General features: G+C 38.5%; 1 protein-coding gene across 1 annotated transcript in view; it reads right to left on the bottom strand.

The window, feature by feature from the left end:
- The window catches only part of LOC146657680 (ras-specific guanine nucleotide-releasing factor 2), a 45,391-nt gene that overhangs the window by 19,295 nt on the left and 1,295 nt on the right, over window positions 1-24,801 (bottom strand). The window contains exons 1-7 of the mRNA XM_085425959.1: window positions 24,508-24,801; window positions 8,360-8,466; window positions 6,878-7,025; window positions 3,543-3,632; window positions 3,304-3,440; window positions 1,928-2,044; window positions 1,677-1,756 (exon numbers count right to left, since the gene is read on the bottom strand). The exon at window positions 24,508-24,801 is cut by the window's right edge and continues 1,295 nt beyond it. Of these exons, the coding sequence (XP_085282085.1) occupies window positions 1,677-1,756; window positions 1,928-2,044; window positions 3,304-3,440; window positions 3,543-3,632; window positions 6,878-7,025; window positions 8,360-8,466; window positions 24,508-24,783 (955 nt within the window). The 5' untranslated portion in view covers window positions 24,784-24,801. The remainder of the gene's footprint in view (window positions 1-1,676; window positions 1,757-1,927; window positions 2,045-3,303; window positions 3,441-3,542; window positions 3,633-6,877; window positions 7,026-8,359; window positions 8,467-24,507) is intronic.

Genomic DNA, 24,801 nt, shown 5'->3' on the forward strand with positions numbered 1-24,801 from the left:
TCTGTACTTTGTGTGTACAGGTTTTTAATATATTCTTGTTTTGGTCTCTTAGATTTTTATGGATAGTACTTCATATGCTTGTATTTTTCTCCACTGTTTATGTCTCCTTCTCTTTTGTCTTTGTATTAGTTCTCTCTCTGCTTTTCCCTTACAATTTAATTTTGACACTTGCTTTTCCTTGTGTATATCTTGTTCTTTTATTTCCTGCCTTTGTCTTCCCTCTTTGTAATTTACTGCTCCCATCTGTGCTTCACTGTTCAATCAACCCTATGTGTATATACAGTCCTGTCTTGCCTTTTGTCAGCTCATCTGTCCTCTGTTTTTATTTACCAACCTAATTTATTTCCAGTCCACATTCAGTGAGTCTCTTGAGTTTTTTTTTTTCCTCCGGTTGAATGATCTTGCCAATGTTACTCTTTTTGTCTGGAATTAAAGTTATTTTATTTTTCCTAATTTAAATCTTTTAGGCACAGATTAGGCACCTGTCCACATGTTTACAGGTAAACATAGTTTGTGTGTGTGTGTGTGTGTGTGTGTGTGTGTGTGTGTGTGTGTGTGTGTGTGTGTGTGTGTGTGTGTGTGTGTGTGTGTGTGTGTGTTGTGGCCTTTTATCCACACGTAAATGTCATTTTAGGTCACTGACAATTGAACTTTTCAAAACATACTTCCACAGTGAAGAGTTTCAGAAGTACTGTTTCTGGGTTTTCATGCAGACAAGAGGAAAATAAAGTCTTGGAAAGGTCCTTTTTTTTCAGACCGCGTATTGAGTTATCCTTTGAAAGCTTCAAATTGGCCAATATTTCTGCTGAGTTATGTTTATATCACCACCTGTTGCTTCAGCACACTCCTGGCGTCAGTTTTCACAATGTCATGCTGAGGCATATGTTTTTCAAAATTAAATTTGCTCTAATTGTTGATGACTGTACAGAGGATAGAGACATGAATCTTTACAAAGAAATTTATGGGAGAATCTCAAAACGGCAAAGATGTTGGCCGCCCTCAAAATGCCCACCAAATAGTGAAAGAAAAAGAAAGAATAAAGAAAAAGCAAAATCCTGACTTCGGATGAAAATAAACTGCCAAATCAAACAGAAAGAAATGTATTTCTATAGCTGTCTCTGCAGAACCTATGTAGGTTAAACACACATTTTTCAGTTGGAATCGTAAGCATTTGAATAGTATTTATAGAAAACTGAAGAATCATAAATACTGATCGAAAATACTGCAGAATTTGTTGATATAAAACATATTATAGCTCAAAGGACTGCACTGAATCAGTCAGCAGGAAAGGGCGAGATAAGGCCTGTATGTTTAATCAGCAGACCCTGTTCTTTTTGAATTTGTCACAAGTAATTTGCTGCCACATCTTTCAGCAGTCCGTCTCCTAGGTGATGCTTATCTGATGGGGAGGGGTTGTTTTAGGAGGTGAAATGATGGGATGCCTTCTGGGTGGTCATTGTCTGTCAAGACAATAACTGCCCTTGTTGCCTACTGAGATAGGGAAACGTGCGTATGCATGAGTGAACAGAGCAGTAAGACGTCAAGTATGACGTCCGAATGAGACAAACTGGTTGCAGGGAACCACTGAAAGCCTGACCTTGATGTAACTGAATAGTTGCAGAGAGAGTGGGTTTGTGCGATTTTTGCGCTTTATGGGAGGACAAGTAACAGCTTACCCAGCACCAGAGTTGGCCAGTTGGCTATCCTCGCCTTCAGGCCTTGATGAAAAATCTCATGAAGGAACATGATGGTCTCACTGAAGACACGTTGCGAATACAGTGTGAAAACAGAAATGAAAAGAGGTTTCATCTATTTATTTATCTTCAGTCTCTGTCTCTGCTTGTGCACCATGCGTAATTAACACTCCAGAGATTAATTTGCACTCACAGATGGACAAAACATGTTTGTTAATCGCACACATACACACCTGTTGAGGAAGATGCTGCTGACGTCGTCATGGCTGATGGGGGGTTTCTTGGAGCTGGCAGCCATCCTCAAAGGTCTGAGGAAACAGTTGACCAGGATATAGAGCTGGTGGACGTACCTGTTATTCCACACATAGAAAAATTTTCAAACATTCAAATTAACCCATATTTTAATGATAATGTCTCATTAAAATAGTATTAATTGGGTGCCAACTTTGTAGTCAGATGATACAATTTCCTTTTATTTTGTTTTTAGCAGAAAGTTATACTCTGGTATACTTGGTTTTATTAATTCATTTGTTAGATTTGTAATTGTATTTTATATTTTTTTACATTGTATATTAGTATGTAGCACCCCCACCACCCCTGCACAATGACGCAGGCTACTGGTCAAATGTCAGCTGTCAATCAACAGTCAACATGTAGTGAGCACAGACCAGACTATGGAAGAAAAGCACATCAGCAGGTCGGTAGAGCGTAAACTGTTAGCAGCTGTTCCAGTGCTATAGAGTCCTGCTTTTTGCGTAGGACATTGATGCAAATTATGCTAGCACACGTTCCCAAAAGGCCTGAAGCAATGAGCATTGAGTGATAGCACTGTCACACTGGGAACAGAGGAACTGATAAAATCCACTGACATCCACTTTATTGTGGACTGCATTCATAATTTTCCCAACTTATGTAGTTAAGTCTGTTTAATGCTCCCTGGCAGCACCTGCCAAGCAGACAAGAAACGGATGCTAGAAGGATACAGATACATGAACAGCCAATCGCTGTCACTTATAACCACTAAATTTGAAAGCTGGAAAGAATCCCTCAAGAAAGGTGGGGCATTTTTACGCAGTTTTATTTACATTAAAATGTGTGCTTGAACTAATATTTAATATTGTGCTGTAGATGGCATGTAGAAAAGAAAATGATAGGACCGTGTAGTTTATGCACTCGCTGCTTAAGAAGCAAATAAACAGTCTTTGGATGAACAGGTCAGCTGGTTCATTTGTTTTTTAGGACGTGTGATCAACATAATCTGTCCATGACTTTGGCTAACATTACGAATCCAGAGAAAATCTGGGTTATTTTCCTTTGTCAATCAGGGTGTGTAAATATGACTGTGATTCACTTTAGATTTGTTAAATCTAAAAAAACCAACATTAAAACAATATATAAAGTACTCTATATTTATCAGTAGAGTATATATTGTATATATGATATATATACCCTACAGCACAGTGCTTACAGTAGAAAAGATCATGACAGTCATTGTTTCCTGAGCTATAGTCGACACAACAAGTGAGATAACATCATGTGCTCTAAGGCTTGACAACAGTGACAACTTTTGTGCAGCGTGTGTGACTCGAGGCGTAATGCATTTGCATACTCGGTCTCTGCCTCCACCATATTGAAGACGATCTGGTTCCTCTTCCTCATGCTTTCAGCGTGAGGAGAGCAGATGTAGTCCTGAACAATGATCTTCCACTTCCTCCGACAGAGCCATCCCCGCATGAAACTCTGAACCTACAGATATAAAGACGTAGTAGTACAACAGATACAAATGAAAAAGCTTAGACAAGTTGGGTTATTTTTGTTTTTGTGACTGTACTATATTTATTCATTCACCTTTTTGATCTTTTTGATATCCGGGTCGTCGTTTTCATGGAAGACATGGTAAGGCCGCATGCGCTCCTTAGTTTTGTTCAGAGCTATAATCTATTGGAGAAATTCAGACACAAATATGAGCACAATGTAGATGGTTTGACAAAAAAGATTTAAATTGTTAGGTAAGAAAAATATCCATAAGACTTAATATAAACTTTCCGCTTTTTCTAGAAGGACGTTATATTCCTGTAGGAATCACTATTGATCTTTTGTGTGTGCGATAATCATTGTTGGTGTGTTTTCACCAGATAAGCATTAGACTTCCTCATCTTTGACAATCTGCTGCCTTCATTCAGAAAGAGAAAATGAGAGAAGATGGAGGCTCTCAGCTGGTGATGGTAAACAAATTAAGGATTACATCATGCGCCTAATCACCTGAAGTGCATCGTAGGGCACAGAAAGTTCAATCTTCTCCTATTCTAAACGAATCGATATAAAGCATACTAGTCACTTTTTTTTGTCTGATTTTACAGCTGTGAAATACTCAATGCAGACAACAGAGACAGATAAGCCTGTGACATTTACTCGCTGCAGGCAAGAAAAGACAACCACAAAGTTAATGCCATCTTCATTAGCTCTGAAAATGAGGAAAGGGAATGAGCTGGACAGATGCCAGATCTCTTAGTGGAAAAACAGAAAGTCAAATTTCACTACAATACAGAGGACCAGTTTTAAATACCAGAGATGACCAACTTCAAACATAGCCAGTAAAGGATTCTTCCTGCCAACACTACCATCTGTGCAGAAATAAACCCAGCAGAGATAGGACGAGCTGTAATACTGGTTTAGCCTCAACTATTTGTTCATACCTTTAGGCTTCTGACAGGCGTCTGACAGTATAAGTTTATTATATAGTGAGTAAAGGATGAAAGATGAAACTCAAAACATTTTCAGCCACAGCGCTTCATCTTCATTTTCTTATTCACTAGCGTGATCATGCAAATGGCAGCAGAGAGGAGCATGTCTGCCAACTGTTGACAGTTACAGTGGCTAGTTGGTTTAATTATTCATAAACACGGAGCAACACACACACACACAAACAAACAAACAAACACGGGTAAGCTTTAATGAGATGGATCACCAACTGCACACTGGCTTTCTCTTTTTCCACGAGCAGTCCCATTGCACTGGCAGATGTTTCTTAACATAAAATTACTTTCTTTCACGTTTTCATTATCAGCCAGACTCCGTGTATCCTGCCAATGACAAATAACACCAGTTCTTTTAGGGAGAAGTATCTGCCACACTTGTTGCTTCGAGGGAGCATTTCAAATAAAATCATCATTAGGTGCTAATTCGCTAAACAGAGTGCTGCTCCTGTCCCAAAGACAGAAATACCATATGCAAGTCAAATGTTTCTGCAAGCGGCTATTGACGCAAATGAGCAGAGCGCTGTCAAGTGACAATGACAGCAGAGCTTTGATTTGTGGAAATGTTTGCAGCCGGCCCAAATAAGCAAATAACATCGCCTGGGGACAACTGCTGCACAGACAAGAATTCAATTTGAGTCGAGCAGCTGCACAATCAGAATAACTTTACAGTTCCTTCTGGTAATTCCTGTGCCACATAGAAGAACATAGCATTGGGAGAACAGCGCTCCACACATAGCATTCATTTCTTCTTTGATAGAAGAATCATGATAACTTAAATTGTTTAAAAAGGAAAACAATGCAATTACTTTCTCTTTATTTTTACAGGCTGATATTTTCTGAATAAAATAACTATAGATTTTGTATCACCTGATACACTACCAGTGAATAATTCTAATGAAATCACGCATAGCTTAATTCAAGAAGGCCACAGATAACAATTTAGCCACAATGTCAGCTAAACGTTTAGCTCTTGCCCTTTTATGCCATTTAAACTGCTTTAGTATGCCTACTGTTCCCATGCATCTGCAAGTGGCTTTGCAACCCGCCTTTACCCCAGCTACTTCTTTTATGCTTTTTAACTCTTTCCCTCTTGTTTCCTTTTCTGAACTGAGTGTTTTCTGTCATATGTCAGGACTGCTTCTAGAACAAAATGACTGAGTGTGCATCAGAAGTTAGTAACTCCCCATTCCTGTGCAGCTTACTAGGGCTACCCTTGGAAAAATCAGGAATCTGATCCCATCCGAGGGATTTAAAAAAATGTTTTATCTAATCTAATCTATGTGCTGTCTAATCTGTGCTGGGGTCTTGCTGCACCTCACTTTGTTGGAGTTTTCTAGCTCCTGTAATTCTTTCTTATTAACAATGTTGCAGAGGTCACTTTTGTTTTGTATGTGAGCATGGGCATGTGATTTATCGCATGTGGGGTTGGCAGCTGTTTGCAATAAAACTGATGGACTGTCTTTATTGAACAGTGGGCTTTTCTTCCTACGCTCAGAGGTAACTGAAAACCATTCCCACTCACACCTTTCCTGAGAAAAGACACACATAGTGAATACCAGCATGGTCTATGTACGCCCTATATATCTTTCTTTATTGAGTGACTTGAATTGTGATTTAGGCTGGGAGGGTAATCGCAGAATTAAAGTTTCTTAACATTTTCTTAAAATCAACTTGGTGGAAGGCTACAATCTGTCAAGAGCAAAATACAATTTAAAGACATAGTGAAAAAGTTAATACAGTTTCCAAGACATAAGACATAAGACTCCTGTACAACTTCAAAAACTGTATGACTCATCCTGAAGGGCATCCAGATTCATCAACTCAAATATAATTTGTGGTGACTACCTAACTCTGCCTATCATATAAAACTGCACTGGCTGTTTTGCTCAGTTGCTGCATAAAGGTATTTGTTTGCTTAAAAATCTTAAAAATCCTTGCTTACAGTTCTTTTGAAAAAGCATGCATGATTTTAAATATTAGAGTCCTTAAGACTTCTGTCTCAAGAAGTCCTAAGAATTTGACAATGCTATAATAGTAAGCTGATTTTAATAATATAGTTCCTAGAGTTCCTTTCAAAGTAACCTGTGTAACAGAACACCAGCCTCCCAGAGCTAGCCTGTCAGAAGTACAGAGTACTGTGTGCTTTTTACTATGAAGACAGCTAGTCCAGAACCCAAGGGGTTATTTTAATAAAGAGGGCAGTTAAATGCAGAGAATCAGATGCTATCTTCTGAATTCTTTGAGATGTACTTGCTGAACTGTATCCTAGAGAAAGAATTTTACAATCTAAAAAAGAAAAAAACATTTCCAACAAAATTCCACAAACAATACAAATTATCTGTGATATGAATAAAATGTTAACAATTCCACCTTTTAAGGTCTATGTGCATTTGTGTCGTGCGTTTTCACACATGCATAATGTACCTCTGCTTTAAGCCTCTCAATTTCAGTGTCCTGATCTTCTAGCTGAGTGCGCAGCTGATTGGCAGCCACCTTCTCAGTCTCCACGATCTGTACAAGGTGGATGTATTTCTGCATCAGCACCTCTCGTTCGATGATAATGTCAGAGTAACTGAAAAGTTCACAGAGGATAAAATGTCAATATAAACAGCTAAATAATGTGCTGAAAACAGAATGTATACAAAAATAAAAAATGAATAAGTAGTCGCATGCATAAAACACAGCAGCTCTCACTGCTTGCTGCTGTAGTTTATATAGTGGGGGAAATGAGTATTTGAAAGAAAAGAATTGAACAGTCTCTCATTTTTATGGTAGTTTCATTTTAATGGAGAAACAGAATATCAACCAAAAATCCTAAGAAAAAAAACACATTACATAAAATGTATAAATGGATTTGCATTAAGTGAAATAAGTACTTGATACTCAAACAAAACATGACTTGTTTCATGTTTCTTGGCTACTGTATGGCAACTCAAGTAGCTCAAGAAACTCAAATGTCAGCTCCCCGCACAGACTTTCTACAGGACTGAGGACTTGGAGACAGGCTAAGCCACTCCATGACCTTCATGTACATGTACATGTTACCTCAGTGATATGTTTTGGTGCTGTAGTGTTCTTGCTGAGGTAAGAGGGTTCTCCTTCAGCCCTTAGAAAAAAACAGCCTCAAAGCCTGAAAATGTTTGTTTGATTGTGGGGATGGTGTTGTTTGGTTCATTAATTATTTCACTCAGTGACATGCAAATCAATTTACAACTTTTATGCCTTTTTTTCCGGATTTGTGGTTGATATTCTCTCTCTTTCCATTAAAATGGAACTAACATAAAAATAGAGACTGTTCATTTCTTTGCAAGTCAGCAAACTTGCAAATTCAGCAGGAGATCAAATAATTATTTATCCCATTGATTATTGCTTCAAAGAATAACAAAAATCTATTTATGACTGAAATATATGCTACTGTGTAACCAAAAATGTGTTTTCATTACAAGAGGACCCTGATGTTGAAAAAATCTATAGTAGATAGTATCTAACTTCCCTTTAAAACTGAAGCTCATAATTGTACTCATACATAGGGCACTAGTGCAATTATAAAGCACCAACCACAAAATAGAGGCAATCCCAAGATGCTTTAAAGCTATTAAATATCCTGTAACTTATAATTCACCAAAATGTCAGAATATTGCAAGTTTTGCAGGTCTTATTAATGAGCCCTTTACAAATCCTGTATATTGACCAAAATGGTAAATATATTGTCAGTTACGTATAGTTATGTGTTTCTCAGACTGAATGTTTGAACATTTTAGTGTCTTTTTGACTTGGGCTGTTTACTATATAAAGCTGATACATAAAGGATGACTTTTGTACAATACTGACAAGAGCTGAAAGTGATTTAAAAAATGGCAATATATTTTTAGAAGTACTCTTTATATAGTAATGTACTGTGCATACCTGGCCTGCTGGATGGCCTCCACCCATTCATCGCACTCACACTCTTCCTCTGTCCGTAGCTCCAGTGGTTTCTGTCCATCATGACCAAACATGATGAGGAAGTAGTGCTGACAGAGAGATGAAGAAGGAAAAAAAGATTTTTACATTATTGTGTCACCCTGAAACTGGACAGAAGTCTTTTTGTTGTACCTTTGCTAATAATACCAATGCTGCAACTTTAAAATATTTCTTTGTATTTGCTTTCTATCTTTTAATTGCACAGATTATTCCCACGTAGAGTTCGGCACACCTTACACTAAGCAGCAATATCTATCCCATAGGGTGGAGAAAAAGGGACACAGTACGGGGGAGGATGGGTGGCTCAGCACGCTTAGCACACAGTTCTCATCTGTTGCTCCCTTCTCCACCAGCCTTTTGCCAATTAGCTCGCTCGTTGCCTCCCTCTTTCCCTTCTCTCGTTTTCTGTCTGCCTCTCTTATTACTCTGATGAATTTCGCTATGTAACTGCCTTCAAAACACTTCCCCACACTTACACACAGACACATGTCAATACATGCAAGTGCAGAGGCACACACCTACAGTAGAGCACACACACTAGGCATTATGTGAAGTGATAGAGGCTTTTATTCAAATGGTCATGTCCTGGGGCACTGGGTTACCAGAAGAGCTGCTATTCTTAGTCAAGGAAAACAGGGACGACCGAGCTCTGCATTGGCTTTCTCTCTCCTCCTCTTCTCTTCTCTTTATCCCACCACCTCTTTCCTCCTCCCTCTCTCTCTTTGCACTTCACCTATCATCCCACTCCACCTCCTCTGCCCCGCTCAACCAGCATCCTCACTTTTCTTGTTTTCTAATCCCACTCCTCCTCCTCCACATCCCTTCGTACTTTCATCTCTTTGTGTCTCTCAGTAAGGACTCGGTGAACCAGATAGAGTCCAGAGGAGAGACGTTTGCCCTGCAGGAGGATGGTTGGGCTTTGGCCCCTGCAGTGGGGATGAGCTGGGGACTGAGGACAGGATATGTGAACACACACACACACTCATAGACCCTCCTCCATTTCTATCCCCCTATCTCAGCTTTTTATGTATCTGTCATTTCGATTCACTGCCTGGCTGTATTTTATTATATCAACAATAATCTGTGCTCTAACAGCCTTTGACAGGGAGAAGGATGGGAGGAGAGAGGAAGAGAGAGACAGGAGAGGGAGGTGTTACATAACATTTCTTAACTGAGTACATATTTCTAAATTGTGTCACAACCCAACAAGATAACATTTCCATGGCAACAAAATATCTGCCGCTGCTGCCTTGTTTTGCACTTCCATTTTCTCCTTACGAGTGCTGCCTCTATTCATTTAAGGCTTTTATTTATCCATCATGCAATTTCAGGCATAAAAGGAAATAGTCTTCAACAGGAAGTGAAACATTGAGCTTAAATCTCTAGATGGATAACCTTTTGCACATCTAACGTAATAGCTGTTATGTATTTGACCAACTGTACTATACGAGTCAGATGACAATTAATCTATATTTGCATACATGCAAATATTTCCACATCATGTTGATTCAAGATCCTTTGATCACACAGATGTCTGTGTTGTTATTTTCACATAGAACAAATCAATGTGCTTTTGACATGCTTGCTTAAATAATCACAGCTTTTAATTAAAGTGAAAGCAGGAACACAACAGTCTAAAATAAAAGTAAGAGTCTTGCATTAAAAGAAAGGCTATGACATATATGTACTATGGCTAGTACATATCCTGGATCTGCTGTTGTTGAATTGTGCTATACAAATAAATTTGCCTTGCCTTGCCTTGCCTAAAAATGTTAATTCAATAATTGTATTTTCAGCATATAGTAGTTAAATATAAAAGTCTACATATAAGTAACAATCTACTAGTAAACAAACTTAAAGTTGTGTAGTACTCTATTGACTTTTGGACCAGTCGTAGCACCACAGACCTACTGTTTTCCCATTTTTCTTGTTTTGTTCATGAAACATGAATGCGGATGCACAAACGTGATTGGATGGAGAGCGGCACAGTGCGCTTGTAATATGCAAGTTACAGCACAATTTAAAATATTAAAAAGAATAAGGTTTGTGGATGTTTATGTGGAAGGAAGCGCAATACCCTAGTTTCTTAGACTTCAGGCCTTTATAGAGTGATTAGGTGAGAAAAACTGAAGGTAAACATAACTTCTATTGTTTTTAAAAAAAAAAACCTGTCAGGGCACCTTTAAGCAAAGTATAAATTTTCATGCTCAGTGCAGTTTATATTACATATTATCCTTTTCCCCTTTCAGGCATGTAACTTATTACGCAATACAAACATTGCACTTCTTTGCACTAAATTTCTCTTTGAATGTAATTAACTACCTTTTGATTTATACCTGCTACTTAACAGATCCTAAAGATGGTATGTATGCTTGATATATATTTTTGTATCCTGCCTTAACATTTATATTCTACCATTCTGCCAAGTTTTTTCTGCAACTGTGGCCCAATTGTCACCAGGCAATCATTAAAGTTTAATGTTACCGCATCCTTTACAGAAGATTCTGCATCATGCTGGACCCCTAAAGCATTCCAGTGAATTGCTCTGTAACATTGTACTGTGTCCTCATTAGTTGGAGGAATTTTTTAATTTTTTTTTTGAGGACTTGACTGCTTTTACGAAACCTATAAACAAAGCGAGAGCTCTGCACATCTCATGAATGGTACTCTGACTGTCTCTGAGCTATGACCACAGAGCTTCCCAACTTTACAGTACAGATCTGGACTCCTGGCTCAGTCTCCCTTCAAATCGGCTCAAGCGTACCCTTCATCCCTGAGGGCCTTCGTTGTACTGTAAGAAATTTCATTTAGACAAATAAAGACAGCGAGGAAACAAAAGAGAAAAAAGACACTGAGCTTTTTTTGTGCTCTTTCACTCTTTATTTCACTTGCAACCAATTTAACAGTCCCCTGATACACTCTTTAAATCCTGATGTGAGAAACAGCAGAAATCGGGCCGTGACAGCATGACATAAAGTCTATTTTACTTTCACCAAGCAAAGCTTAAGAACAATGTAAGGCAAAAATGTTATTGTGCAAAACCATTTTTCACTTCAATCTTTAAAACTACCTGCTGTGAAAACAGAGGTGAGGAGCTCTTCGAACAAAAAAAATGACTTTCACAGTCCAGCACAGCCTAAATGTTGGGGAATGAATGCCTGCCACACACATGTACGAGTTAATAATAGTGCAGATGATGAAAAGCTTTTTCTCATTATTAAAGATTTATGAAAGCTTAAAATGAAATTTGTGTTAATAGATTTATTAGCCAAAAATGGCTGGCGGACCCAGAAATACTCATCTTTTTTAATAAATATTTAAAAGCAGAGATGGCAGAATCACTGTGATTGGGGACTAAAACAGCCAATAATGATGCAACACTACCGTCTGCCTTTGGGATCTGCACTGATGAGAGCAAAAATTGCATTTTGCAGCACTACAAATGGGCCTTAGTTTTTCACTTCATTCTAAATATCAGAATCTCAAAGCTATTTTCTGCATCAGTGTTCTGTGCTTCAAAGAGCCATTAAACCCCAAACTATTAGAAGTTTTAGCTTCACTGGAGTTAAATTAGTATGACCCCAGCGCAGAAACTCCACAGTCACACATGCTGTAGTATATAACTTGTAGGGTAGTTTGGAATTCATGTCTCAAACACGAAGCCCAAAAGACATTGAATTTTATCATGAAAGAAAGGCAATTTTGCCAGCCTTGCTATCAAAAACCCAATATAATTTCATGACTAGGGTATGAGCCAGTTGTGTTTATGCACAAAAGCACACAACAGGTGTTTGTGACGGTTTCAGCTGCTAGAATAGTGAAGCTGTAAGTAGGTCTGCTTGCTGTTTTTCTAGTTTAGCTGTATACATAACCATTAGCACATTACTTGTTCATTGGTATATGCACAGCACAAGTGCAACTTGAGTCAAACCTTATTAGGTGGAAAAGTCACCAAAGTTTTTAAGCAGTTAAAAAATAGAATTGAAATTATGACTATCACTTTAAACCTCTATAAAAACGGAGCTGAATCTCAGACGCTGCATCTCAGACGCTCCGTTAGCTGTTAGCATTTATCATAGAAAAAGACTGAACACATTTTATATTTTTGGAATTTCCTTTAGACAGACAAGACCTAGGTAGAGGCACTTGTCTATAATGCACACCACCACTTTTGGAGCAAACCAAACACATTATATCAGCATAAACAGCTAATAGCAACTGTCAGTTGGTGTCTATTGTCTATCTGTCCAAAAGCTAAAGTTTGGCTGAAACTGCATCATGCAACAGGACAATGATCCCAGGCACAGCAGCACAACTACAGCAGAAAGAAACAGAAAAAAAGGTGTTTCAATTGTGCGGTCAAAATTCAGACCTCATCCAAAGCAAACTGTAGTGTGCTTAGTTTTTTTTTTTTTTTCGTTTTTTTTTTTTTTTTTTACAGGACTTGGTGGAGTCCTCCCATGACCAAACTTAAAAATTTAAAAATCAACACTTCATTACATTATGTTGGATGAACCTAATCCAGTAGCTCAACAGAAAAGGTACAGAACATCCAATTCCTAAAAGGATTTAATATGGTTTGTAAATGGTTAACTGTGATGAGTAAGCAGCTGAAAAATGTTTATAAATATCAACACTACTGCTTTCACTTCTTAATCACAAATCTAATGCAAATGTGGCAGCGCAGCTAGCACACAGGTGCACAATTCACAAAAATAATGGCCTCACACAGTGTGTGGAGTTGTGTGTCATAGGACTATCAAAAGCAAACCACTATGCTAAACTTAATTTGGACTTTAGGTGTATGGAAACAAATAATAAAAAAAGAAACCAGTGCCACCATTGAGTCAAAAATGCTACAAGCGCAGATGCAACAGAACAAGCATTCAACCAAAAAAGGAAAATGTAGCTGAGTCTGTGACATGAGAGAAATAAAGAGAAGGGATTGACACGTAGATAATGAGAGAGAACAGTTTTTAAGGAAAACGCTAACAAAGGTTGGCTGAAAAGTGCTACTTAGCTGATACATCTGAAAATACAAGCAGGTGTTTGTCTGTCATTCTATAGACACACTGATTGCATGGCAGAAAGACAAAATTATTAACAAGCAATTTCAGCACAGAGTATAATCTGTCTCCGTTGAGTCCTACTGCATGGTAATTACCATCACAGGGGGGGAAAGAACGCAGACCAGAGTTGTGTATGCAAGACTCTTGTAATCTATAATCGTTTTTTCTAGTATGCTTTTGAGGGTGTATATGTACAATCTTGAAAGATCAAAAGAAAAGAAAACTAAAGGACAAAAAAGCACATGCTGTGATTCTGTGAAACAGACATAATCTCATGCCACGTGTTGTTGGCAGGTCTCGTGGTGGAAACAATCCCTCAAACACAACAGCAAGAAATGATTGGCTGTGTGTGAATTAAAAGGTTATGTTGAAAACCTTTTAATAATTTCAACAACACATAACAAAGGTAATTAAGGGTAAGTAATATTTCATTGCTGGTATCGTCTATGAAAATATCATTGATCACATGATCAGCATTCATTCATACTTTTCATGAGCCTGAATATATTTTGCTATTACAAGATTCAAATCAGCTACTTAAACAATAAAAAATAATTTGTGAGAAGTAGTTTTGGAAGGATAAAAAAAGGTTATTTTTTCCCCACTAATCTTCTGGATCAGACTCATATCACTTCTTTATATTCCTCTCATTTCTCTCCTGTTATGCTACCACGGGGCATTAATATTTTCTGCTCATAAAATGCTCCAAGGACAAGAGAGAGAAAAAAAACTACTATTGTCATGGAAACCTTCTACACTCAATAATTCAGATTTGCTTTACCTTATAACTGTAAAGTTGTTTACATGCACAGCTATCCCTCTAAAAATGAAAACTTTTTAATACATTTCTATTGTTATTCATCAGTAGATCCAAAGTACATATTTTGCTTGGGATCATTAAGCTATTGGCATAGACAATTTTTAGAGAAGTAGATTAGTGAACTTCAGAAAGCTGCTTGGATGGGTGGGAGTTTGTTTTAATCTAACACTAACCCTGTGCATTCATTGGAGGGAGTGCGTGTGAATGTTTAGAAAAAGTACTTAGGTGTAGATAAAAATGCTTGTAAAACTGTGTGAACGTGTTAATGGGTTTTGTGGTAAGAAAGCACTTTAAGTGCTCAATTAGAACAGAAAAGCACTATATAAATATTCATCTATTTACATGTAAGTCTGTATTTTGTCATTTTGGGCAGCCCTAACTTATCAGTTTCCCCTAAGATCCTAGCTTCCTTATGTCATCTTTCTAACGCCTGAGAAGAAGATGTTTCTCTTCAACCTTCAAACTTAAGCTTTCAGTTCTTTCTCTGTTTCTTTCACAATCAAAGTAAACAGTATGTCTCTCAACATGACAAAGAAAATGCTAGTTTTGACGTGCTTCATTCACTTCAGTGGAAATGGCTTTCTTTTGATATTTTTGTAAGCCCCACTCTGTAATTTCAAAAAGCTTTAATGAACTTTTTTTTAAATACACTTCCTGGAGACTTGTCATTGCAACGTGACACAAAACATTAATCTGACAGCAGCAGCGGCAGCAGCGGTACTTTATGTAACCACCGAATTCAGCTAATGATGTAGGCTACCAGCTAATGTGACAATCACTGAATCAACATCCCACATCCCACTGTTTTTTTATTGCCCTCCATGCTGTTCACTTCCTTCAAAGAAGTTTGTATAATAAAGTGTGGGGCAGTCTTTTCCTCTCTCACATACACAAATAAAATATCCAGACTGTTCTCACACATATCTACCCACTGTATATATACTAATACAATAATAACTGTTGCCCCAGAAAACTCTGATTGGGGATTACCTGTCTATCTGAGATTTCTTTTAAAAGGGATTAATCAAATTGCTCCCCTCCTCCGCAGTTTATTTTCACTCCCATCCTCCTACTCTACTAGTTAAATACACACAAATTAAACATGCAAAAGCAAATCCCTCATATGAAGGCATCAACAGGCTTTTGGCCTCATCTTACACATTTGTTGCGTTATAGTGACTGTGTGACTTTATTGCCTTAATGCAGGAGATACTGAATTGGAGATTCCTCTGTAATTCCCAGAGAGCAACATCAGAGGCTTCCAAGCAGACAGTGGATCAGTTTTACTTTTTTCTTGAGAAAATTAACAGGATCTTGTAAAATCCAGTCCTCATAAGTAAAGACAACATATATGAAGGCACCAGGCGGTTGTATTCCTTCATGCTAAAGTTTGTCAGAGACACATCTCCTATATCTATACCTGTAGCTAGAAGGATCACGTATAATAGATGGCAGCAGCTCCAGATATAACACCACTTGTGAATACAGAGGTTCAATTCCAAGAGCGTCAACAACCTATGGAGTAACCACAAACATTCTAAGCCCATCTGAGGAGAATGATGATCAGCCCAACATGACTGAGAAATACAATTTATATTATTCTCACATGTACCCTGCCAAAAATGTAGCAGCATGGTGCCTGACAAATTTTATAAACAGGATTAGCCCTGTAAAATTAAAGGTACTCGGTATAGTGTAAGAAACAGCAGAGTGTTAATATTTTTACTCCCCTGTTTCCTTTAATGATCTAATTTAGGAGAAAAACATTACATTTTAATGCAATATTTACCAGGTAAGTGAAACTATGCTGTTCGTAAGATGGTTTACTACAGTTAGAACTCAAACTAAGTTTGAAAAAACAACAAAAATTGGCTGACACAATGTTATATGAAAATAAAATTTTGACATAATGGCTCGCACAGCTGCTGCAGATTTGTCGCCTGCACATCCATGATCTAAATCTGAATCATTTGAGTCATGTTCAAGACACTAGTTTGGAATAGTCTGATGTTTGTGGCATGGCACAGAAGATGGGCACACTGTTGTCATAAGGGGACCGACATTGGGAGAAACAATATTCAGGTTGACAGCTGTGTTTAAAAGGTGATCAATTGCTACCAAGTGGCACAAAGTACGCCAAAAAATATCCTCCTGACCAACAACAGCCTGAAACTCTAGTATATCCTTTCTTTGCGTTTACACCAAATTCTGAGACTACCATCTATATGTTAGAGCAGAAATTAAGACTCGTCAGACCAGTTATTGTTTTTCCAAGCTTCTATTGTCTAATTTTGGAGAGCCTATGTGTGAATTGTACCCAGCGTAGCTTTCTGCTGCCATATCTCATCTGCTTCAAGGTTCCATGTGTTGTGCTTTCAGAGATTCTCTACGGCGATTGTAACAAGCGGTTACCTGTTACCTGCCGTTCGGCTCAAAGCAGTCTGGCCATTCTCCTCTGACCCGTAACATCAACAAACAATTTTTCCCCAAGAACTGCCATTCATTGGATATTTTCTCCTTTTTCCTGTAAAGCCTACAGATGGTTGTAGATCTGTAGTTTTTGACATACTCAGACATTTTCCACAGAAGTAAGAGTACTAGCTAAAAGCAGATACTGTTCACAGTTATTATAGTATAAGTGTTTTATTGTACATAAGGTCTGCTCCCATTGTTACCAAGACTTCAAACACAACAGACAGATTTTAAGCTAGATGCCAGCTTTAAATTCTGAAACTAATGAGGTTCATAATGGCTCTAACACTTGGCAAAAAATTTAACAGCAAAATGAAAATCAGCCCGCAGAGAAAAGCAAATCAGACTCAGGGTGTACGGGACGAATCGGTTCCAATTAATGCGCGCAATAGTGAAAACACAAGACCCAGAGAGGGGGACTTAGAGCTAGAGGAGCTTTCTAATGAGAACTAATTACACACACATGCATGAACATGAGGAAGTCAGCACTGACACTTCAACTCTAGTGTGTCGCCCCACCTTTTCACTTTTGTAAAAGGAAACCCATCTGTGAATATACTGTAGCTACACATACACACTGTATTAAACTCAAACAGTACTCAATTAAATGATTGCACCATTCCCATGCATCCCATCCATTCTTATAAAATATTCAATCCCAATGTAGTCCAATTAGTCTGTCTCCTTCAAAGCTAACAAACTACGCTGCAAACACAAATTGTACAAATATTCATGTTTAGAAGTCTCGTTCTCTCTGCAAAGGGAAACAATTTATTGTAACATTTCTTAAAATGTTGTGGTTTTAGAAAACATGTGAGGTTAGAAAACACAGTGCAACCCCATACGGAAAAGAAATAGTAAAAACTTATATGTGATTACTCATGAAAGTGGCCACTTTCATGAGTAAATCATATAAGGCTTACATGATTTACTGATGAAAGTGGCCACTTTCGCATTACTTTCATACATTGTTTTAGTAAGTATCCAAAACATACAAGTTTCATTATATAATTTTTCAAGGGATCTTATATCTGTTTTCACACTTATATGCTTTTCATACAAGTTTCACACAAGACAGATACAAACTTTATAAGATTTATATATATCTTTTCCATATGGGACAAGCCACAATATTATATGATTCCTGATCAAAAAGTGAGAATTATTAGAGAATTATTTACTCCTTCACAGGCAAAAGATATTAACAGCAAGCTATTGTACAATTTTATGAAATTTTAAAAACCTTTTCATTTAAGTCAGTTTTGATTCTCTCTCAACGCTATGCCATTTCATGGGATCTTCCCTGTGATCGACTTATAGATATTTAAAAGAAGGTGTAAATGTAGCAAGCAGTAAACATGATTTCCCAGTTTTTGTACAGTTAAACACGAGAATGTCAACGTTTACGAATGTTCTTCACGTACTTTAGGCCCTTTAAACCAACTGAGTATTGGTAATACCACAGCGTATCTGAGTGCTGATCATGTCAATTCATTTATGCGCACAGTGTACTCATATTCTGATGGCTGCCTCCAGCAGGATAACACACCATGCCAAAAATCTCAGATGATTTCAAACTGGTTTCCTGAACATGGCACAAATGTTCTCCACAGTCACCAGATCTCAATCCACTGAGTCAGTCACATCACAATCTCAACCAGTGTTTCTCAAACCTCGATCAAGCCACACATTAGGTTTACTCAGTGTTATGTAAGGTAATGTTGTAAATTACAGGCACTTACTGTCGCATCTGGCAAATCTAGCCAATAGCGCCTAACTGCAGGGAAATTGTAGTTTGAGTGTAGTATGTCTTGGGATTGTGGGAGGAAGCTGGAGTAGAAAGAAACAGAGAGAATCCACGCAAACATGGGGAGAACACGCAAACTCTGCACAGAGGGTGAAGCCAGATCGTGGACTCAAACTCAGGACCGTCTTGCTGTGCTAACCTCCACGCTGCCACCGCTGCCCTATCTAATACCATTTTTAGTCAACTCAAGGATGAACAAACATGTGGGACCACATGATAAATAAAAACAAACTGCCACAAATGTTCTGTTATAAACTTTTATTCAGCATAATCTTTTTTAAACATTGCCGCTGACTGTCTCACTTTCCCACTATGGCAAGTTTTGTTGAAGAAACTTCTCAAAGCTTCTAACAACTTTCGGTCCCTGCACCTGATCACCATTCCTGTTCTCTATATTTTTTTTATTAGACCCTGGTGCAAACACAAAGGTTATAGCTTATTTGGTTTTACAATGGCCTTTACAGAACCAAACACAATGAGCTGCTCAGCAACGTTTGACATATGGGTGACAAGCTGAAGAGAGACTCCACCAGTGACTAATGGTCATCTGGTTCTGGTTCATGGCCTCTAATGAATTGTGCTTCACTTTAAAATCAATAAACAACTGGCCGCTTGATGAAGGGGGGAGGGAGAGTTTGACAATTATACACAGCTGATTGTACCAGTCTTTTACACACATGCATGCATATTCACATAAGCAAAGCGGGTTCACAGTCGCTGTGGAAACCATTCAGACTGGTGTAAATGCTCTCCAAATTATTTGAAGGGTTTGTGTCTATCGGAGTACAACAGGGAGAAAAGAAGGGAGAGAGCTGTGTGTTCTTTGTGTGGTTCTATTGTGGCTCACTGTGGGGGTGTCATACTGCAGGTTGCTGGCAGATTCACTCCACTGCACAGACTAACAGTGAGGAGAAAGAGCAACTAATGGCAATATGGAAGGCTTTTCTCTGTCTTTCTGAACTAAACACTTACATAAGGGATAAAACTCGGGATCAAACTGAACATGGAAATCCTCCTTTACTGAAGTGTTGATCATCTGAAACACAAAAGCCCACACACGGCCTCATGAGCCAGACAAAATGTCAGAGTTATGTGGGTCCTCCTGTGTGCATAGCTATGTAGTTAAACAGTCACACACTAGCAGCAGTCGAGGTTTCAGCTGAGGGCAGATTGAAAATAACCCTAATTAAACATCACAGCTGTAGTATGAAAGTGAGACAGACAGGGAGAGAGTGAGACAGTCAGTGGGAATGTTTAAAAAGAAAAAAGGTTTAAATACAACATAATACTTGCCAAGCTTTCTAACATCAAAAGAGACAGGTTTTATACCTACATCAATGCCAATATTAGCAGCTGGAACAACATGTAATTTTGCTCTTACAAAAGCAAGACTTATTCTCATTTAATCATCAATAGTAACAACATATTAACATGCAGAAAGACTCAAAGCGGCAGTGCTGGACCTACTCTCTATCCTTCTATTCCTACACATCTGGAATTAATTTTCTTCACACTGTATATTCAAATCAACTGTATTAGTAGGTGGAGATGGATATCGTTGAGTGATTATTATTGGTTGGCTTTTTTTGACCTCTCCTTACCTCTTACGTGATTAAATTTGCATTCACTCACTGTCTATTTAATACTTCCTCACAGAGTAAAAAGTCAGCACTCTCCAGTGTATCCCTCCCCCTCCATTTTTACGGCTATGACGCTGGCACACAGTCCCCGAGGTTTGCTAAAAACCGCAATCAGGAGCAGGAATTATTCTGCTTCCCTTTTCTTCCATAAAGCCAATGTAAGTCTGTCTTTTTTGTTATAACTTTTTCACCATAAAACTGACTCACTGATTGATATTGCCCTAAGATTAATCTGTGTATGACAAAAAACAGGCTTTTTTTTAAATTAATTAATTTTTATCAATGAAATGCATTTTCAAATGTTAAGTCAAATGTTTCCTAGCAACAAGATGTGCTAACTCTCGGAGCAACAATGCTGAGGCAACTTCCAAGAGCTCTGTCACAACACTTTCCCCCTAAAATATTTCCCTGCTGTAAATGTATTAAACATTAACCCTTTTCAGCCTCGAAGGATTCAGCAGTGAGTCCTGTATTGTATATTAAAGTTGCATAGAAATAATTGACTTTAACTTGCAGAGGTTTATTTGAAATTGTAGTTCCAGTCACAGGAGGGCTGTTGCTCTGTCATTTAGCTGCATTTTGAAACAGATCCAGATCATCTGGTATTTGCAGCTGCATTCCAAGCATAAAGTCTGAAATGTAGATTTTCATTTTACCGCTTTTGCAGCCAAAATATGGACCCAACATGTATATATTTTCCAATTAATCCTCATCTGTCCATCTTTTTAACCAATTCACAGAAGGTGGAGTGGGCTGTAGCCTATCTCATCTTTCATAAGGCAAGAGGTGGGGTACGCCCACCACATAGTCATAGGGCTACAATTTATCAGTTCAGCTGAATTTAGGTCACTTGTGTTCCTGCTGCTTGTAATGACTTGATTATTATTATTATTATTCTTAAAACATTAATATACACACATATATATACACACACACACATATATATACATATATATATATATATATATATACATATATATATATATATATATATATATATATATATATATATATATATATATATATATATACGATATTCGTATCGATATTGAACCGTTCGATACAGTGCTTTCGGTTCGGTACGCATATGTATCGAACAATACAACATTTGTAATTTATTTTATCAACTTTCCTTCTGACGATGCTGTCTGTGTTGAGCGCTCAGTGGATCTGCGTTCGACTACTCCGCCTAGGCTGCACTGTCGAGCGCAGATCCACTGAGCGCTCAACACAGACAGCATAGTCAGGAGGAAGAGCGCAGGGCAAGCTAGCGAGACAGAAGTTAAGCTTTCCTTGCAACATGGACCTCCCCCACCCTCATTCAGATCTGGCATTTGGAATTATTTTGGTTTTCATGTGACGTATGACCCTGAAGGTAAGCGAGTCATGGACTAAAGTAAAACAGTATGTTGGATGTGCCATGCAATGCTCAATTACATGGGTGGGAACTAGTGTGTTAGCGCAGTTAGCTCGTTAATGTTTTGGCCGTCTAGCCCCATGCACGGGGCAATCGGCGGTAGCTCGTTAACGGAGATTTGCCGTGTTGTGGCGTTAAGGTCATTTCAATGAGATTAACCTGAAAGCACTAGTGGGAACACAACGAATATGACTGCACATTTACGCCGACATCATCCTAGTGCAAAGACAAAAACAACAAGCATGCTACTAACTTTAGCCGAGTCATTTAGACAGCTGTTAGCACATGATTCTCCTTATGCTGCTGAGAATATAGCCCAGAAGAAGCGGATAGTATAGCTTTTATTTTGGAAAGAGACATTTCTCTGTAATAAACTCTTTTCCAAAGATGAATGATTCCTCAATCAGATACAGGGCTCGCAATATCGCTAGCCCGACGTCCTGGGGCTAGCGATTTTTTCAGTCGGGCTATTGTAGGAAGGAAAAATATATGTCAATGCTTTTGCATTCTTTCAGAAATGTAGCTGGGTAATTATGTCATTGGCATCGGTGAGCCACTGTCAATATGTGACATATTGAAATCGCGTTTGAATTTGCGCTTGTTTTTTTGCTTTCACTTTGCAATCGTGCAAACTGTGTATAGAGAGCGACAGCACTGATCTGTGAGTGATGATAATTTGTGCACCAATTCCTCTGACATCGTCTTATTAATCGTTAGCTTACTATGCAAACATGACAAGTGAAATCTCCCGCAGCAAGCTTAAACATGTGAGAGGTTGATCGCGCAGAGAATCGCTGACCGTTATGTGTGTGTGTGTGTAAAAGCAGCAGGATTTATATTTTAGTTCTGCTGAGCCAAATAAGACAGGTCAGGGTGAAGAAGTGACAGCCAAAGAAAAGCTTACCACAAAACGGAGAAGTTATGACAAATCAGACTATAAGGCAAAAAGAAAGTGCAGCTTTATGGTTTCATGGACAAAATAATTTCTGTGGCTGCAATATTACGAGCTAAATAACCAGGGCTGCACATAAGTGGTCCGCAGGTGCGCATTCGCTGTCAAAATAAAAAACACGCACAAGGGTTAGGGTTAAATTTAAAAACTGTACTTTTGAGTTAAAATATATATTTATAATTTTAATAAATGACAAATTAAAAAGGCATGAACATTTTTTTTGTATCGAAAAAATATCGAACCGTGACACCAAAGTATCGAACCGAACCGTGAATTTTGTGTATCGTTGCACCCCTAAAATATATATGTGTGTATATATATATATATATATATATATATATACACACACACACACACACACACGAGTCTCAATAAGTTGTCAAAAATACAGTAAAGCTATTCAAAGTTTCCAGTAGGCTAACAGTTGTGCAGGGATTAAATACACTTTTGGTCAAATGATCAGCAATTCAGTTGCGCATTTAGATGGACTTTATGTTTGTAGGACACAGCAGCCTGGTTGAGAGTAAACCAATAGTTCAGTTCAAATTGCAGCTTCTGGGCAACAGGTAATAAGTGACTGGCCAGCCTTGACCCAGACAACACAAGTCTAAATCCTTCCTAGATACCAAACAACAGTGAAGCTAATGACAGCTTCATTGTTGTTTTGTTCAGCAATGAAGTAAAACAAATGAACACACAATTTATAGAATATGTTCATTTTATGTTACACACATAAAACTTTACATGGGGTGGCTGTAGCCCAGGAGGTAGAGCAGGTCACCTACTGATCGGAAGGTTGGTTTGATCCTGGGCTCCTCCTGACTGCATGCCAAGTATCCTTGGGCAAGATACTAACCCCAAGTTGCTCTCCGATGCATCCATCGGAGTATGAATGTGTGTGAATGTAGTTAGAAAGCACTAAGTATAGAAAACGTGCTTGTGAGAATGGGTGTGATTGGGTGAATGTGGTATGTTGTATAAAGCGCTTTGAGTACTCCAGGAGAGTAGAAAAGCCCTATATAAGAATCAGTCCATTTACATCACAGTTACAAATGTTTATTAATCGTTAAGATTACACAGGTTTATTGAGTTGCTGTGGAACACAGAATAAAAATCAACTTGTTTAGACAAAGAACCTGTTGCTGCACTGTTTTGTTGGACTCTGTCAGACTGACATGAATTTGAGTTGAAGCTACATACATCTTTCAGTCTTGTGGTTTTCATAATTCATATTTGGAAACAAAAATAACCCGTGTGTTGGAATAAATCCTTTAAACTGATGGGATTACTTGATTCATTCAGTTTTTGTCTTTGCAACTGGCAGCTTATGACCTCACGGAGACAGAAAGCTGTTTCAGCTATAGTGTCGAAGACAGCGACAAGTACTTGACTTTTAAACTTGTGGACAAAGATATGAGGTGTGAAAGCTTTGTGCCCCCCCCCCCGGCCTGCTCTCTATGGCACATCAGGGAATGGTCACCTGCTCTGGGAGGATGCACTCCGAGCTCTTCTCACTGCAGGGCTTTTTGAAGCGAGCAGAGAGGATGAGCTGCTGCAGGCACCTTAGTCTGAGGCTGCATGATCTCTTTGCTCTTTATATATTGCCGTCTGTAATAAAGCGAGGAGAAGATTTGATCGTGTAATTCTGATTAATATAAGAATGTGTAACATTCCACACAAGTAAGTCAATACAAAATATCTTTGAAAAACCACGACTGGTTTTGGTAATCTTCCTCTCTTTTGACAGACTTCTATACACTGAGTGCCTGGCTCAGTTTATGATGTTAGTGACGTCAGTGGGATTGGGATATGCAGCGTTTTTAAAAGTTGTGGCAGGTGACATTAGACGTTTGAACGCGCTCATTCACAGCAAGGTTCGGTGATTTGACTTCCCCTGTTGGCATTCAATCTCACCTGCTTCTCTAGCGCCTCCTTCCCAGTGGTGGACATCTTGGGAGCCGGCGCGCGCTCGCAGGTGCATCCTTCCAACAGGTAAATCCCAGCAGGGCGCGCGCTTTGCTCGTTCTCAAAGTAGAACAGTACATTCTGGTGAAGGGCGAAGAACTTCTCGTGCCATCGGCTATTCTCCGCCGTCTTCTTGCTCAGGTAGCCGCGCTTAGTCCCCTCTTTACGCGCGACCGCCGACAAAAATAGCGCATGCCCTTCGTTGTAGCGGACGCTCTTCTGCATATTGTCGTACTGTTGTGT

This window comes from Rhamphochromis longiceps, linkage group LG12 (genome assembly GCF_057381845.1).
Source record: "Rhamphochromis longiceps isolate RC_006_pf linkage group LG12, R_longiceps_female_GT1.1, whole genome shotgun sequence".
NCBI lineage: Eukaryota > Metazoa > Chordata > Actinopteri > Cichliformes > Cichlidae > Rhamphochromis > Rhamphochromis longiceps.